The 16,678-nt window shown below is 56.1% G+C and overlaps 6 protein-coding genes across 6 annotated transcripts, besides 2 other annotated features; 3 read left to right on the forward strand and 3 right to left on the reverse strand.

Moving 5' to 3' along the window:
- Positions 1–413: part of a sequence feature (possible transcribed region) that runs on past the window's edge.
- A 322-nt stretch (positions 414–735) lies between these two features.
- Positions 736–1,833, forward strand: CYME_CMI233C (glutamine synthetase; the record flags this gene model as incomplete). The annotated part of the gene is made up of 1 exon (XM_005536332.1): positions 736–1,833. One exon carries the CDS (start codon positions 736–738, stop codon positions 1,831–1,833), a length of 1,098 nt encoding a protein of 365 aa, XP_005536389.1.
- A 946-nt stretch (positions 1,834–2,779) lies between these two features.
- CYME_CMI234C (similar to PABP1-dependent poly A-specific ribonuclease subunit PAN3) lies at positions 2,780–4,408 on the reverse strand (the record flags this gene model as incomplete). Its single annotated transcript, XM_005536333.1, has 1 exon — positions 2,780–4,408. One exon carries the CDS (start codon positions 4,406–4,408, stop codon positions 2,780–2,782), a length of 1,629 nt encoding a protein of 542 aa, XP_005536390.1.
- A 1,741-nt stretch (positions 4,409–6,149) lies between these two features.
- Positions 6,150–8,640: a sequence feature (repetitive element).
- A 62-nt stretch (positions 8,641–8,702) lies between these two features.
- On the forward strand, positions 8,703–9,929 carry CYME_CMI236C (unknown WD-repeat protein; the record flags this gene model as incomplete). Its single annotated transcript, XM_005536334.1, has 1 exon — positions 8,703–9,929. One exon carries the CDS (start codon positions 8,703–8,705, stop codon positions 9,927–9,929), a length of 1,227 nt encoding a protein of 408 aa, XP_005536391.1.
- A 1,704-nt stretch (positions 9,930–11,633) lies between these two features.
- On the forward strand, positions 11,634–12,623 carry CYME_CMI237C (hypothetical protein, conserved; the record flags this gene model as incomplete). The annotated part of the gene is made up of 1 exon (XM_005536335.1): positions 11,634–12,623. The coding sequence occupies one exon, from the start codon at positions 11,634–11,636 to the stop codon at positions 12,621–12,623; it is 990 nt and encodes a 329-aa protein (XP_005536392.1).
- A 935-nt stretch (positions 12,624–13,558) lies between these two features.
- Positions 13,559–14,260, reverse strand: CYME_CMI238C (riboflavin synthase subunit beta; the record flags this gene model as incomplete). The annotated part of the gene is made up of 1 exon (XM_005536336.1): positions 13,559–14,260. The coding sequence occupies one exon, from the start codon at positions 14,258–14,260 to the stop codon at positions 13,559–13,561; it is 702 nt and encodes a 233-aa protein (XP_005536393.1).
- Positions 14,261–15,369: 1,109 nt separating this feature from the next.
- CYME_CMI240C ((3R)-hydroxymyristoyl-ACP dehydratase, precursor) lies at positions 15,370–16,125 on the reverse strand (the record flags this gene model as incomplete). The annotated part of the gene is made up of 1 exon (XM_005536337.1): positions 15,370–16,125. One exon carries the CDS (start codon positions 16,123–16,125, stop codon positions 15,370–15,372), a length of 756 nt encoding a protein of 251 aa, XP_005536394.1.
- Positions 16,126–16,678: the final 553 nt, after the last annotated feature.

Genomic DNA, 16,678 nt, shown 5'->3' on the forward strand with positions numbered 1-16,678 from the left:
AGCTTATTCTGGGTTCAGCGACAGTCAGGCTGTGTCCGGGCGTCGAAGCCCTGGACGCAAAGGACTCCAGCGCTTCGCACTGTCCCAGGCAGTAGGTCGATCTGCGTAGTTTGCAGGCTTCCAGAGTTATCTTGCATCCCGACCGCGTGCCGAGCAAACCACGACTCGCACCGACGTCCTCAGTGATATAGCAAAGCAGAGCTGTTCCCGCGCCGCATCCTCATCAGCGGTATAAGCGCTATCGCGGACGATCCGAGCAGTCACTCGACGTACGATAGAACGTATGAAGCAATCTGAATACCCGAGATTTCGTACCTTTCATGGAACTTGAAGCCGCGGTCCAGCGTGATGGACGCTTTCACGTAATTGAATATCCATCCTGCAATCTGGTGTCCATCGTCCACAGAAACGTCGATACCCCGAATGGGAATCATTTCAGGTTTCCGGGCAGCGATGTCCGTTTCCGTTGAGTCGATACAGCGCAGCGTGCGCTGCCGTCCATTCGTCAGCGGCGAGCGCCGCCGTCGTGTCGCTGGCGATGCGGTAGGGCGCTTTTCCAACGTTCGTGCGGAGCGCTGGCGAGCTTGACGTGTCAGCGCTTATCGTGGAGCAGACAAATCCGTCGGACCTCTTGGCAGAGCAGCGCCTCCGGGTTTGTATTATTTTGTGAACGACTTGTTTCTTTTCTTCAGGACCTCGTGTTGGAACTTGTAACTTGGAAAGCACTGGTGAATTATGGCTTCAACGCTCCATCCTGACGTTACGTTTCCTTCGGGAACGGTGGTGGCGGAGTACGTCTGGTTGGACGGACGCCTCGGGCTTCGCTCGAAGCCGAGAACGCTCGAGAAGAAATGGAAGTCTTTTGACGAATTGAAGAAGAACGTTTCGAAATATTTGCCGCGGTGGAACTATGATGGATCATCAACAGATCAGGCACCCGGTACAGACTCCGAGGTCATTATTTACCCGCAGGCTGTATACAAGGACCCGTTCCGCGGAGGCGATAACATTCTCGTCATGTGCGATATGTACACGCCAGGAGGCGAGCCCATTCCGACGAACCACCGCTATCAGTGCCAGAAGGTCATGGAGAAAGCAAAGGATCTTGTTCCGTGGTTCGGCATCGAACAGGAGTACTTCATCATGCGCCCAAAGGATCACAAGCCGATTGGGTTCCCTGAAGATGGCTCTCTGCCGGCGCCGCAGTTCGCGTACTACTGCGGTGTGGGGGCAAGCAACGCGTTTGGCCGCCGCATCAGCGACGATCACTACAAGGCGTGCCTGTATGCCGGCATTCAAATCAGCGGCACGAACGGCGAAGTTGCCCCTGGTCAGTGGGAGTTCCAGGTAGGCCCGTGTGTGGGCATCGACTCTGGCGACCAACTGTGGATGGCGCGTTACATTCTGTCCCGAATTGCCGAGTACTATGGATATGACATTGATCTGTCGCCCAAACCGGTGGTCGGTGACTGGAACGGATCCGGAGCGCACACCAATTTCTCGACATTGCCTATGCGCAAATCCGGAGGCATCGAAGAGATCTACAAGGCAATCGAGCGTCTATCGCTGAAGCACAAGGAACACATCGCTATGTACGGGCAGGGCAATGAGAAACGTCTCACCGGTAAGCACGAGACAGCTTCCATAGAGTCGTTCTCCTGGGGCAAAGCCAGCCGTGCGGCGAGCGTTCGCGTCGGAAACGCCACCGTCGAGGAAGGCTGTGGCTATTTTGAGGATCGGCGGCCAGCGGCGAACATGGATCCCTATCTAGTGACCATGATGCTCGTATCGACCTGCTGTGAGATACCTATTGAGAAAATGCCGACGCCATAAATATGCATCAACATGCGGAGCTTGCACGGAAGGGGGTTTGGAGACTCGCATGGAAGCGGAGGATTGGGCTGAACGTTGGGCGCTGTTCAATATGACGACGGTTTGCTGTTGACGCTTTCGTCACGTTTGTAACAGTAGACGAACAGAAGGTAACAAATGGAATTGGTAAACGTCTGCATTCGCTCTGAACCAGCCAGGTAATTGGCCAGTCAATGTGTCAGTCTCCGGGTGGGAGACGGGTCTGCACCGGACGGGCGGAGCCATGGCGAACGCGGACACCACAACGGCGAGCTGCAGCCCGCTGCGACACCGGTGCATTACCGTCCATGGTGCAAGGGCGACGCATGGACTCGAGTTCCGCCCCAGGTACGAACACGTTCTACCACCAGTTGAGCGGCTGGTGGTCGTTACAGATCCGGTTCGCTCCGAAAGCTCCAAAGTTACGCTTCCTGATTCAGGTCGAGCACTGTGCCGTGGGATTTTGTTGGCGATCCGCCGTCGAAGGCGTCCTGTACGGTTGAGCAGCATCCCTGCACGTATTACACGCAGATGTTACAAACGCTCGTCGCCGCCAAGTGCGCACTTCTTTTGCGAATATCTCGAGAATCATCAGCATTGCTGGACTGCGAGTACGCGTGGGTACCCAGAGCGTTGGCCTGCTGTGCGCAGCGTATGGGCGCTTTGTCTGCCGGATCCGGAGGTTCCCCGAATACAGCCGATGGCGATTCGTGCAATTTCGACAAGCCATAACAAATGCCCCGAATTGCGGAATTCTAAATTTACGGAAGCGAGTCTTGGAATGAGGTACCAGCGTGGTCTCCAGTTACATGCAACCTTATCGACGCAAGCGTGCCAAAATGGTATAAAGAAACATCCATCGTCGATGATCGCGGGTCTCTCACACCGCTTTTCAAATACGACAGCGCAATCGCGTCCGCGAATCCATTCACATGCAACCGCGCTGCGCCGCGAGACGCCCAGCCAAGTCTTGTAATGCCGTCTCGAGAAAGCGGGCGAGTTCTGCATAGGTGACGATGAGGCGCGAGCGCCCATCCCTCGAATGCAACAGCATGTGCTCCTCGGTGCGCGCATTGAGTCGCCGCAGCTCGTCTCGGATGCGTTCAAGATCGAGATCAGTGCCGTGAAAGACCCGATCGCGAAAGAGTTTCAGGAGGTACCGATCACCGACTTCGGACCACTGCGGGTCGCCGACGACATCCGCACGTTCCGTGACGGCGGCAAGTTTAGAGGCAACCACGAAAAGGTCTCCATCGGTGAGCTGTTCCTGTGCAATGGTTTCCAGCGCATCACCATGGTTCAGCGCATGCTCGTACGGGGACCACACGCGCGTCACAAGGATTTGATTCCACGCATCCGATGAGATTTGCGCGGGATTGGCCAGCATCTGTAAAAACTTTTCAACATCGGCGGAGTAGAGCGCACGGATCGTCTCGATTGCTGCTCCAAGCGACCGCACTCTGCCTTCCCGAACCGCATGGGCATTCGAGCGGGCCGCCAGAGCCAGCAAGAGCTCGCTCAACGCTATCCAGTCTTGCTCCTGGTACTCGGGTACCCTGCTGAGTACCAGGTCCTCGTCATCGGGATCGAACGCAGCAGGTATCCCGAGCTTGTTCAGTTTTAGGCGATTTGGCGCAACGACGAGGACGTGGTGTGCCCCGATCGCGCCGTACGCGCTCAGATGATACTGCTGATGCAACGCCTGTACAGCGGACACCAGTTGCAGTGCGAGCACCCAAAAGAGCTCCTCCGACAGGCTTGGAGTTTCCCCCTGAAAATAATATTCGAGTACCGTTTTTGCTGTGGGATACATATCGTATACGAAAATGAGCTCTCGGTCCGTTGCGTGTCCGTCTGCCCCGCGGCCATTCGCGGGCATGCCTGCTTCGCTCCCGGACGCAGCACGTTGCCGATACAAGTCCAGTGCCGCGAACGCTTCCGTAGTGAACGCAGCTCGCAGCGCAACAATGTTCGGGTGACTGACCGCACTATAGCTCCGAAATGCTCGGACAACGCCGTCGGAGCGGGCTAGCATCGGTCCCAGATAGCGTCGGAGTGCGTAAGCTCGCCCGTTCTCGGCTGAGACGGCTTTGTACACCACGGCAGTGGCCGACGGGTTGGTTGTCGGCTCTAGCGGAAGCAGCGAGTGGTATTCGCTGACGTTGAAAGGCAAGAGTGCTGGCGGGTCCCGTACGCATCGAACGACGAGATCGCCAGCAAGTCGCCAACGGACTCGGAAGTCTTCTTCGAGGAAAGCGGTGAGCAGGGGTGTGTCTGCTGCCGCACGGGTGAGACGGCCACGCCTGGGCTTTCGTACACCGGCCGCCGTACCCCGTTCGTTCTGTTGTGTCGATGAAAATCCTTGAGCGGTTGGTCTCGCTGCGATCAGTCTCTCTCCCGAAAGTGTCAAGGCAGCCAAGTCTGGCTCAGTTGGTGCGTGCTCGGGTGCCCCAGACCCGGCAGGCACAAACTCCGCAGCGTCCACCGCGCTCGCGAGTTCGCTCTGACTGGTGTCCAGCGTTCCAGAAGAGCGTCCTCTCGTGTTTCTATTCCGCATGAAAGGGATCTATTGCTTACAAACGCAGAGAGTTCACTCTGACGGTGAACATGATCAAAACTGCTCGCTACCACGAAGTCCGGGGCTCACGCTGCCGCTACAGCAGAGCGCACCAGCGGCGCAGCAGCAGCAGCAGATCGTGGATGCGTGCGCGCAGGTGGCGCCCCGCCTCGAAGCATATACTCCATGAAAACGGAAGACTGAACTGCTCGCTGTGTTCCTGATATTCTTTTTCGTTTGTTTCCAAAGTTTTTTTTACTAGATACAAATCCACGACATACTCAGTGCAGTGATGAGGGACTAACGGACTCGTACGTAGATTTTGGATTTCCGGTGGTGTTTTCGGAGAGGCTCGTTCGATGTTTTGCCGCCGGAGTTCTGGACGTCACCGGGCTCAAGGTAATTCGGGAATTCATGGAATAAGGATTCGTAGAATAACCGATATCGCTATCCGATTCATTCGCACTAGCCTCAACGGTTGTCCCTTCCTTAAACGTAAGACGCTCGAATCACGCGCTCTTCAGATTACCGATCGATCTGTGTTGAAGCAACTCGCGCGCGCAGCAGTGCATGCCGTTTGGTTGACGACGAATACAAGTCGCTGTGCTCCCTTGGCGACTTGTTCACAAGCTCATGTCGTGTGTTCGTTGAACTTGTTATGTCTAATACTAGATTAAGTTCGGAAAACCAATCCTTTCCTCGTTGTGGCCTTCCGCCAAGCGGTGCGCATCAGCAGCATGATACCTTTTAAAAAATATGCTCACGGAGGCTGTCGTCTCTTCTTTTTACGTGGATGAGGGTCTTGGGCTCAGACTTTAGTCACTGTAGCGATCCCTTCGAGTCGAGATCGTCGCAGGATCGAAATTTCTAGGCTTGAACTCCGGCCTGGATTCTCCTTCCGCTTCTTGTTCTATCATGCACAACATCGCATGCCACAAACCTTTTATCGAAAGGAAGAGCGTACGCCTGTGCATGCAGCGAATGCAAAACTCGCCGAGGGGACCACGAAGAAAAAACCCGTGATTCCATTTTTTTCAATTTTTTACAAAACGTTTACCCTGGTCGGTGATCCATCTACTTTCAAGTTCCATTACCCATACGTCTTCTTGCATATGCTGGTTGTTTCGTAGGTTCTATCGTGCGCGGTGGCTCCCGCTAGCGCCCACTGTAGCGCCTATTGCGTCGGTGCGGTCATAGCACGTAGACAGAACAGCCTAGGCTTACCATTGAACACGCTGCGACCAGGGCGATGCCCAGACGCAGCCTAGCTACCTTCACTCCCAGAATAAACTGCGTTGCGGACGAGTTGCTCAGATTTCACTAAAACACCTGCCACTGCTGAGTCGAACGGAGCACGAGCCTGGCAGACTCGCCCGGCTCGCGTGATCTTCTACCTATTACGTAAAATTTTTCCAATTCGGAAACCTTTTCTCTCCATTCGCGTTTTTTGTAGAGGGGCAAAGCAAGATACTTATATGCTCGTGAACCGTACGTCTGTGTTCTTTATTTTAAATAGCGCGCTCGATACGCGCACCTGGGCGATCAGGCCGTCACGAGATACGGCGCGAATATAGCCGTTGAAGGGAAACGCGACTAGGACAACGCGTTTTCCTGGTAGGGGACATGAGACTCCAGATTAGGTGCGCGCACTGTTGCTGGGGGCCTTGGCGAACGTATGACAACGGCATCGCATGGCGAAATAAAGTGTGTAGATCCAACGAACAAGTTGGATTCGCGATGTAGTCGTAGCAAGGCATAGTTTTCGGTTCATTCGTGTTTCAAACCTCAAACAAGTGTATTCAAGTGTTTTTTCCCACTATATGACATAAGCGTTCAAAAAGCGTTCTTTTTCAAAAAAAAAATAAAAAAGGAAAAGTTATCAAAATGCAAGTCGACGATCCTGGAGGCCAGGTGTCGCTGGCTGCCAGAAAAAAAAACAAAAAACAGTACCGAGTCCAGAAGAACGGGAGAAGACGAAGAAGCAAAGGTAGGAGGTCCTACGTCAAAGGCTGCAAGAAAGACGACACTATAACGAGCTGGTTGTGAAAGCCTGTCTTCTTGGACAGATCAAGGTTCCGTGCAAGAAAAAGTTATGAGGTGCCATTCGAAACCGTTTTGAGCCGAACTCCATGACTGTAATAAACGCGTCGTCAGGACTGATGCATTTGGCGAAGGAGATGTATCGCGACGTGACGCACATGGAAACGGTCGAGATTCCGGACGAGTTCTTCGACTTGACCTTTATTCGTCACCTGATGCTTGCTACAGAGGAAACGCGAAAGGAAATGAGCGGGTTGACGCCCTCCACGAAAAACATCCCTTTTACAGCTTCAACGGTACTCGATACAGGGATGATCGTCATATTTACATATACGGAACGATGAAGTACATCACGAACCTGAAGAACCATTCGACTATGAACCTCGAACGTTTCATGATACGCACCGTGTTTGCACGATACCCGTGCATCTCTCGCAAAGGAATATGGGCGATTATCACTGGCATCACGAACGATCGCAAGCATGAAGATGAGATCGATTTTGTCGACAAGAAGGCGCCAAACGAGAGCACGAATGAAGCTTCTGTAATCCGTGCGGTTGTACAAGAGCACTGTCCAGTCTTGGGGATGCCGACTCCAGCAGAAAAGGCATCAGATATGAAAAAAAGATGATAAAAGATGTTATCACCTCATCCTGCTCTATTTCGTATTCCTGAATCGAGAACTCGAACGCAAGGCGGAGATGAAGCTGAGAGAGGAAAACATGAAGAGTGGGAGGGACGGAAGGCTCTCCTAATGGGTAAGCGCTTCAATGGCGTTCTGTTGTGCACCATCAAGTCACATTTTGTGAGTATCGACTCCAGAATCCTTTACGGCATCATGAAGGAGATCTGTCCGAACTTCGATGTTAGTGGGGAGGGCTTCACCGGTGAAAACCGGGAGACGTACTGGAAGCATATCTTCGATTTCAAACGTCTCAAAGTGAGCAAACAAAAGTACTCACTGGGACGATCGAAACCGATGGAGTAGCCATGTGTGTACACTATCGGCGGTTGAAGAAAGATCGTCCAGTTCCGCCCTCGGCTGCGCCCGTGACGAAGGATGAAGATGAGAAGGAGTCGGATCCTGCGACGCAGAAGGTGCAGCATAACGACTTTGTCGTTGGCGCGGCGAAGCAGGGAGAAAAGAAGGAGGCGGATCCTGCGATGCAGAAATTGCAGGATAACGACTTTGTGGTAGGCGCGGACCCCGGGAACACGAGTATCATAGCCATCTCAGTACCCAAGCGTGCGGAAGATGGCATTGACGGCAACTTGTGTCAGAAAGACATGCGACTTTTGAGGTTCTCGAGAGCCAGGTACTATCGAGAATCCGGTATCATGAATGCGAGGAAGAAAACTGAGGCATGAAATGCAGGAATGAAGGATCACCTGGAAGCTATGAGCGAGATGACGAGCCGCGGAGCGGACTTTCAAGCTTTTCGGGAGTTCATGGGAGGTCCGCGTTGCTCACTGGTATGCGCTGTGAAAAGAGTAGACCAAGCCCCGGTGGGCTCTTCTGTGTGTGAATCTGTACTGTGGGAAGCAGCGTGCATTCGCGAACTTTTTCAATGAGTAGAGTGCCCTCAAAGAGGATGAAAGTCAGAGGCTGGTAGTGGCGCATTGAGCAGGGCGCTGGAAGACCCAAAAAGGGACTACGCCAGCTCCAACGACAAGAACATACAAAGAGTGCGCACGGCGTTTCGTTACAATACCTGTAGATGAGTTCCGAACATCGCATATACACCATGAGGTTGGGGGGGGGGGGGGTGCACACTTCAGAGAGTGGAGATGGAAAAGTGCCAGCGGAACCCTTAACATATGAAAAAGTACAGAGCGCTGACGGAAGAGCAAATGGAAAGGAGGGCGAACGTTCGTGGACTCCTTGCACTAGTAAGTACAACTACCAACGGCAATAAACGGATGGAGTTCGTGAACAGAGACTTTAACGCAGTTATCAATGTAAGGAGATATGCGGTGATGGAACAGAGACCTCCAGAGTCGACACGAGAGAATTTTGTTGGACAACCTCTTAAGGTTTAACTATATGAGAAAAAATGGAAGCAGTAGTAGGTGGCCGGTCGAAAAAAACTGGTAGGCGTCTGCACATCAGTCGGAGACTTCTTGTCTAGGGCGCAGGTCACCAGTACTGTATACCGCCGGTGGCAACGTTTTTCTTTTGAAAGGCGTTCGCTAGCAGCGTCCGAGGAAGTAGCAACCGCAGCGCGGTAGGCGTCAAGCCTGGTGGACGGGTCGAATGACTGCCGCAGTTTCACCACTGGCCGGCGACGGAGGCTTTAAGGATCTCGAATGTGACGAACCTTGTACAGCGATATGTTTTACGGGAGAAGATTCCGTTCTTCTCGCCGGTCTGGTGGACGGAAGCGTGTGCACCTGGCGAACGTCTAGCGAAAACCTCCTCTGGAAAGGTGCTTTCCAGGAGCAAACCCACGCCTCCGTTCGGGTCGTTGTGGGAGGCCCACGACGGCGACTCGCTGCACTCGGTTTCTCAGACGGCGCTTTGGCTCTTGTGGACGTGGAAGCGTGTTGTTATCCGTGGAATATGCGACTGCCCCGCCGACGAGCTCGAGATTCCGTGACTGCCGCCGCTTTTCTGTCGCATGACGGCAGCGGAGCTGCGGATGACGCACAAGTCCTGGTATGTGGCACAGACCATGGTCGATTGCACTTCATTGATGTGCGGTTGAGTGAATCCTCGAACCCCGTGGTCTCCGTCCATAAACAAGAAGACTACATTTCAGACATTTGCACGGCAGGTTTCGAGCAGCCCCGGGAGGGCACTGCCTGCTGTCTGTTAAGCGCTTCAGGCGATGGTACCCTCGCGATCTATGATTGCAGGATGGGCAGCGAAGGCCAAAGAGTAGTTCGGCGTGCATTGTCCACGGCCTCGAATGACGAACTCTTGACCGTCGCGATGTTCGATAACTGCCGGCAGGTCGTCTGCGGAACCCAGCGTGGATTCGTGGACGTAATACAGTGGGGAAAATGGGACCAGCTTGCTTATCGTTTGCGGATACATCCGACTACAGTGAATACAGTGGTGTCCTTGGATGCACGGCTTGCGTTGACGGGTGCTGATGATGGCGTCATTCGAGTCGTTCCCGTCGTTCCACAACCTACTGCGGAGGTTTTGGGTGAGAATTTTGAAGGCATGCCGGTTGAGGCTCTGGCCTTAAATGCGTCTCGCGAGCGGCTCGCAAGCTGTGGTCACTCAGATGTGATTCGGGTGTGGCACATCGCGAAGCACCTCAATACGGTCGCGCGTGATGGGTGCGCTCACAGCCGCGGGCATCCGATGGCATGCGAATGTCGTGGTTCGGATTCGGAGTGTTCTGGTTCGATATCATCTCCGGAGGATCACGGTGCCTCGGCACGTATTGAAGCGCCGCGCGTGAGCAAGAAAAGGCGGCGGAAGCACGAACATGTTCCTTCATCCGACGCATTCTTCGGCGACCTTCTGTGAGGCAACTCGATCGGATCAGAGTGCATTCGTCATGAAGATGAAATACGGCACTAGGCGGATGACGACGGATATAATGCGAGCGGTTTGGCACCTCTGGACTACCGGGGAATGCTTTCCATGTGTAATCTCTTCGCACGAAACAATGCAGCGAAAAGTCAGAGTGTCACACTGCGCGGTTAGGAGAACGCTGCGCGAAATCGCTGGTGCGCGCCGTCCACGAACGGGTGCTGCATGCTGCGGATACATGCGCGACTTCCGCAACGAGGCGCTGGATGACGCTCGTCCTTGTTTTGCTTCGCTTTTGGCAGGAGACGCGTAAGTCTCGCATCGACGGACCGCTGGGCGTGCATCCCCAGGAACCGGACGGGCGCATGCGAGCCAACGTGGACATCAGCCCGCGAGATAGATCGCGTGCGTCGACGAGCGGAATAAAGCCTGCAAGTACACCAGCACACTTGTTCATGAAGAAGCGTATACGTGCGTATACGCGTGAGCGACGGCCTGTTGACGCGCACTGGTGCACACCCGTGGGCCCCATACTCGCTGACACGAGCGTACAGCGATACACCTCTGGTGTGTGTGTTTGTATGTGTGGCACTGGGTACACGTCTCTGTTGGCCTCGACGTCTCCTAGTGTCCGTTCCCGCACGTACAAGCACGATCGCAGCGTTTCGACTCGTGCACACACATATCGCTAGCACGACATGCTTGCCTAGAACACAGTTCATAGCTGCCCATTCCCTGATCGTTGGCGTATGTTTGCAAAGCGGCGCATCGCATGACATTGCATCATAACGCACAGGGCGTTGCGCGATGATAATGACACGTCTCCGACCGAGACAACCCGGTACGCTGTACTGCGTCGCGCCTGCAAAGCGATGAATACTGAATCCTGAGTCATGAGTCATGAACGATGCGACGCCACCATCAGCGATCGATCGATTGATTTGACATAGTGTGGCGCTGCGTGCGCGCGATGCGACGCCATCATCACCGATCGATCGATTGATTTGACGTAGTGTGGCGCTGCGTGCGCGCGATGCGACGCCATCATCAGCGATCGATCGATTGATCTTTGATACTGAGCGCTGTCCTGCAGGTGCACACCGGCGCTGGTGATAGCCTTCTACTTGTGGTCGGTGTAGGTCTTCTTGTCGCCCGTTCGGAACAGTGTTGAAACTCATAAAAGGTGCACTGTGTTGGTGAGGCAAGTTACTGGGCAGCGCGACTCGGAAAGGTCCTTTGCGATGTGCCGTCTGCAGCTGCGGGGTGCCGGCTGACGAGAAGCGCTGCGCTCGCAGGATCGAGGCTGGCTACCTGGCCTTGTTTGCTGTTGACAGCTAGCCCTGCGGAACAGGCCTCTCGCGAGCGTGTGGGCGAGAGCTGTACCGGTGGTCGCGATACCGCGCTTGACAGTTCGAGGGCGCGTCTTGAGCGTGAGCGAGTGATCGAGTCAACGGGTCAATCAGGGTACACACCGCTATTGTCTGCTGCGCGGGACGCCTATTGAGTTGCAGGGGTAACCCGGAGTCGAACGGCATCAGACAGTCGTCAACCTTTCCCCAGCAGCAGCGGGCGTGCGAGCAGCACCGTGTCCCGGCACTCTGTCGGATTCCTCGCTCGGGAGGCGTTCGAATCGCACGCACCGCGCTTTGCCCCTGAGCGGCGTTTCCGCGCACATCCACAGACGCAGCGTGAAGCGCAATGGACGAACGCGACGTTCTTTGGGTAGGCGTCTGCGCAATGCCGAAGAAAGTCGAGTCTGAGCCGATGCAGCGAATCCTCGCTGCGCTCACCTCGAGCCGCGTTGCGCACTTCGAGCCGATGATCTTCGATGCGAAGACGCTGTTTGAGCGGCCGATCCACAAGTGGCCTGTGTGCGATGCGTTAATTGCGTTCCACTCGGAGGGCTTCCCGCTGGAGCGTGCCATAGCGTACGCGGAACTACGGCGCCCGTACTGCTTGAACGGCCTGCGCGAGCAGCGGATGCTGCTGGACCGGTCCAAGGTGTACGAGGTGCTGGCACGTGAGCGAGTGCCAGTCCCGCGGCACATTGTTGTGCGCCACGACGGAGCCGATGTTGGCCGGACGGATACGCGATTTGTCGAGCACGACGACTACATTGAGTACTGCGGAGAGCGGCTGTTCAAGCCGTTTGTGGAGAAGCCGATTGACGCGGAGGACCACCGGGTATGCATCTACTACGCACGGCCCTTGTACGGGCGCCGGCGGCTATTTCGGAAGACGGCGAATCAGAGCTCTGTGTTTGAGCCCGGGTGGCGCCGTGTCCGTCGCGAGGGCGCCTTCATATACGAGGAGTTTATCCCGAGCGAGCACCAGAGCGACATCAAGGTTTACGCTGTTGGGCCGGAGTACGCGTACGCGGAGCGGCGAAAGTCACCCGTGGTGGACGGTATCGTTGAGCGGAACGCGCACGGCAAGGAGCTGCGATTCCCTGTTGAACTGAGCACCGCGGAGCGCTGCGTGGCGGCGACGATCACGGCGGCTTTCCGGCAGTTTGTGTGCGGCTTTGATCTCATTCGGCACGCCGACGGCAATGCTTTCTATGTGAACGACGTGAATGGCTTCAGCTTTGTGAAGGGATCCCAGTCCTACTATGAGTCTTGCGGGCGTATACTGGCGGAGCATCTAGCCCGCGAGTGTGCGCGAAGCGCTGCGGTGGATGGCGAGTGACCTCGCAGTGCCCAGCGCTGCAGCGCATCGGACGGGAGCACGCCCTAACGCCGAGTCGGCTCGAAATGCTGCGTGGGATAGACGATTTCGTATAAAGTTCTCCCAAATCTACGGAAGCGACTCTAGCACGGATTGAGGCTTCGAAGCGGCGCGACAGCCGCGGGGAAACGATATCCCGAATGTGTGTTGGGGGCCTCATGCGTTCGGCAAGCCCGTTTTTATGGTGAAAAGGCGATCATGCGAGACAGCATTCCAAAACAGCTTGTCCAGAATTACTCGGTGGACAGCGCACCATGGACCGGGCACCGCTCCATGAGACTCATCTGTCTTCTACACCGAGCAACGTCTCGAGCTTGGTGATCCATTCGACCGGCAGCATTGATCCTCTGCAATATGCGTGGTGTAAACCCTGGTCACGATCGTAGCTGCACTACTTCGAAGCAGCAGCCGCGTGCACGTTTCGCGCCCGTCTGCAAACATCATCGACAAATCGTGATGTCTGCGCTTGATTGCCACCCATGGCTCCGTGCGAATGTTGCCTGCCTTGACAGCGCATTTCAATCTGAACGCAGCACATGTTGCGTGCTCGAATCAATTGCTGGTTGAGCACAACTTTGATCAGCCTGTGCGCCACTGTGAAGCGGACCAGCCGCTTAAAGCACTTCCATTGCCAACTGTCCGGAACTGCATCGACTCGCCACACGCTCACTGCAAGGTTCCAGCGCTTGAACCGCGGTATGCGGAGCTTTTGCTCGTCCAGCGGCTTGTGTGGCAGCTTCGTGCTGCATCCTGTAGAGGATGATCGCGGTCGGAATGCTCGAGACGACCCTCGTGCTGAGGCACTGCGAGCATCACCCAGCGTCCGTTGAGGGCGTCCCTGTGCATTTGCATTGGCACACAGCTCAGACTCGCGAATGACTGTCCGTTTCCGTGTCTTAGAAAAGCAGCTTCTTGCTCTCCTTGCCAGCGGGCCGCTTGCCTTGCATCACATTTTTCACAACACCCATTTCAACAGCAGTTTTTGCCCAATCGACTGCTAAGTTGTCTGGGCCCATGGCGCGTGCACGTGCCTGTTCCTCACTAAGGCAGGTGAGCACTCCGAAAACAATAGGGACAGCGGTGGTCATCTGCAGCTGCATGATGGCAGCGCTCGCCTTGTCCGCGATAACGTCGAAGTGGGTTGTCTCTCCCTTGATCAGGCAGCCTAAACAAACGACAGCGTCAACGCGCTGCGTCTCAATCATGAGCCGCGCCCCAAGCGGTAGTTCAAAAGCACCGGGTACTTCCAACTCCACTATATTTTCCGGGGAGACTTTGCACTCCCGAAGCGTCCTTTTCGCGCCTTCCAGAAGCGAACCTGTGATCTCCTCGTTCCAGCGCGAGCGAACCAGACCGATGCGGAGGTCGGACCCGTCCAGCGTGTCAGAGAAAGTGACCCTTTTCGTGGCACTCTGAAGGCCTAGGGCATTGTTGTGCCTTATAGACTCGGTACGGTGAGTGGGTCCTGCTTGGAAGCGCTTGCTACACGCGCATCGGTTGCTGTACGCGGTCACCCAGTCGAACTGCGACGTTCTTTGCGAGACCCTACTAGCAAGGTGAGCCCGCCGAGTGATAAACGAAGAACTGAACACAAACATTATCCAAGCTCGCCTCTTAACAGTTTCTGCGTAACTAGGGACGCTCTTTTCGGACCACCTCGCTTGTGGACGAGTGCGAGAGCGTTCGGCAGACGTCCTCACTGGCGCCGGTGTCGGTCGCTCAGGTGCCAGCTGCGCTGAGCGCCCGATCCAATCAAGCAGGCGCACGGCACAGAAGAAAGGTGACGTTCAGCAATGCGTCGGCGATTCCAGCACCTCCTCAAACGTGAAAGCGAAGCGCTTGCGCACATAAAAGCATCGATGATGTGTTCCACGTATGCGATAGATGGGCCTTACGCATACCAAGCGGCGTCAAAGCAAGGATCGTTCGCGTTTACGACTAAACACAGTGGTAAAGTGTCGTAGCCATGAGGCGCAGCTGTCGCCTCCGTGCGCATTCGTTCCCGCAACGCAACGATGGCGACAGCACACCTACGATAGCAATGCAGGTCTCCATTATCACAGCGCATGGGCTTGTGCAAACTTCACGCCTGCCCCATGCCGACCTCAGATAGCGCCTGTCTCCTAAGCAGAGCGCTCCACCGAAGCAGCGCACGCTGAACAACACAACAAAGTAGCAGCAACCAGTTCGCGCCTCAGATACAGTGCCTACCCTACTTTGGCGATATCAACGCAAACGAAGATGCCTGCGCGCGCAAATGCACGGACACACGCACACGGATGCGCCGCAACGTGTGCCCTCACGCGTGCGCATTGCCGTGCAGCGATGGTGCGTGTCCGATGAGCGCGTGAACGCCGCACGATCCGCGATTCGAATCTACCGGAATGACGTGCACGCAGCGGTACGCACGCGTGCCGGCTCGATGCGCCTTATTTCTTGGTGATTCGCGAGCGCCCTCGTTCGAGCAGTCGGCACGATGCTCGCCCAGCTGCACGCCGATCACTCAAACGAACAGTCAGTGGGGGTTCTGCGCGCGCGCTGCGGCTGCGGCCCCCGAGTGCCATCTCCGAGGCGCAAAGCGCGGCGATCGCTGCATGCCCGTCCGAGCACCGTGCCGTGTCACGCACATGCGGCGACTGCTGCGCCAACGACATTCAAGAAGCGACTGGAGCAACTGTTCCAGCAGCAGCAGTAGTTGCAATGCCTATCACTTGTTGCACGCAAAGGTCATATCCGCCTCGACGGCAAGTTCGCCATCGACGTAGCCTCGCCCGCGGCACTTGGCGATGCCAAAGCGCTTGCGTAGCGCCATCACCTGGCACTCCATCACGAGCACGTCACCCGGACGCACCGGCCGCCGCCAGCGCAGGTTCTCCACCGAGGCAAACAGAAACAGCCTCCCAGGCTCGCTGTCTGGACCGCTCAACAGCATAAGGCCGCAGCACTGCGCGAGCGCCTCGAGCTGCAGCACACCAGGCATAATCTTGGCAGACGGGAAGTGGCCCTCGAAGAACTGCTCGTTGTACGTGACGTTCTTCACCGCCACGATCCGCTGCTCGGCCGCACACTCCAAAACCTTGTCCACCAGTAGAAACGGGTAGCGGTGCGGGAGCACGCGCTCAATGGCCTCGGCGTCCAGCACCGCTGCAGGCAGCGCAGAGCGCCGCGACAGCTCCGCTGCGTCCGTGGGCGTCGACGGCGCCGGCACTGCACTCGTCGCGCTGGGCGCTCCGCCGTTCGCAGCCACCTGCTCGGCGCTGGCGCGTGGCCCGCACCACCGCCGCTGGCGCGGCTGTGCGCGTACACCGCAGTCAGCCTGGGCAGCGCTCGTCCTCTGGTACGGTCGCAGTAGCAGCACCAGCGGCGGCTGCAGCCTCGCAGTGGCGCCGAGGCAGACCTCTCGGCAGTTGCGCCTACGAGCGAGCAAGACGCTGTCTGCTCGTCCAGTTGAACAGAGAAACATGTACGAGGCCTATGTTGGAGCAACACACTGTATAATCGAGGGTGTTGCGCACAAGCCTAGCGGTGCTCAAATACTGAATACGTGTGCATACCCAAAATCGCAGGCGATAAGTGTCGGTCGATGCGCGTCACGCAATACGCGCCATGCGATCTGCGCAGTGCGATGTGCGTAGGTCGATACGCATAGTGCGATGTGCGCAGTGCAATGCGTGTAGGTCGATACGCGCAGTGCGATGCGTGTAGTGCGATGCGTGTAGGTCGATACGCGCAGTGCGATGCGTGTAGTGCGATGCGCTCATGCAGCCTCGACAGCAGAGGCGCTGAACACTGTCAGCGGCGCTGATACTAGCCTTCGCAATCAACTGCATACCAATGCTGGTCATCAGGAACGATGCGCTGGCTGCTCGCAGCGTCAAGTGCTCCTGGCCGGCACCGAGCTGCTGGCGAGCATCCGTGCGCGCGCGCAGTCGACCGCCGCGACGCCACCGAGGCCTGCCAATGTCCAAGTTCCAGACGCGCCGCTCAGGAGAACGCGGCCTCCAGCAACGTCCGAA

The sequence above is a fragment of the Cyanidioschyzon merolae genome, chromosome 9 (genome assembly GCF_000091205.1).
Source record: "Cyanidioschyzon merolae strain 10D DNA, chromosome 9, complete genome".
NCBI classification, from domain to species: Eukaryota; Rhodophyta; class Bangiophyceae; order Cyanidiales; family Cyanidiaceae; genus Cyanidioschyzon; species Cyanidioschyzon merolae.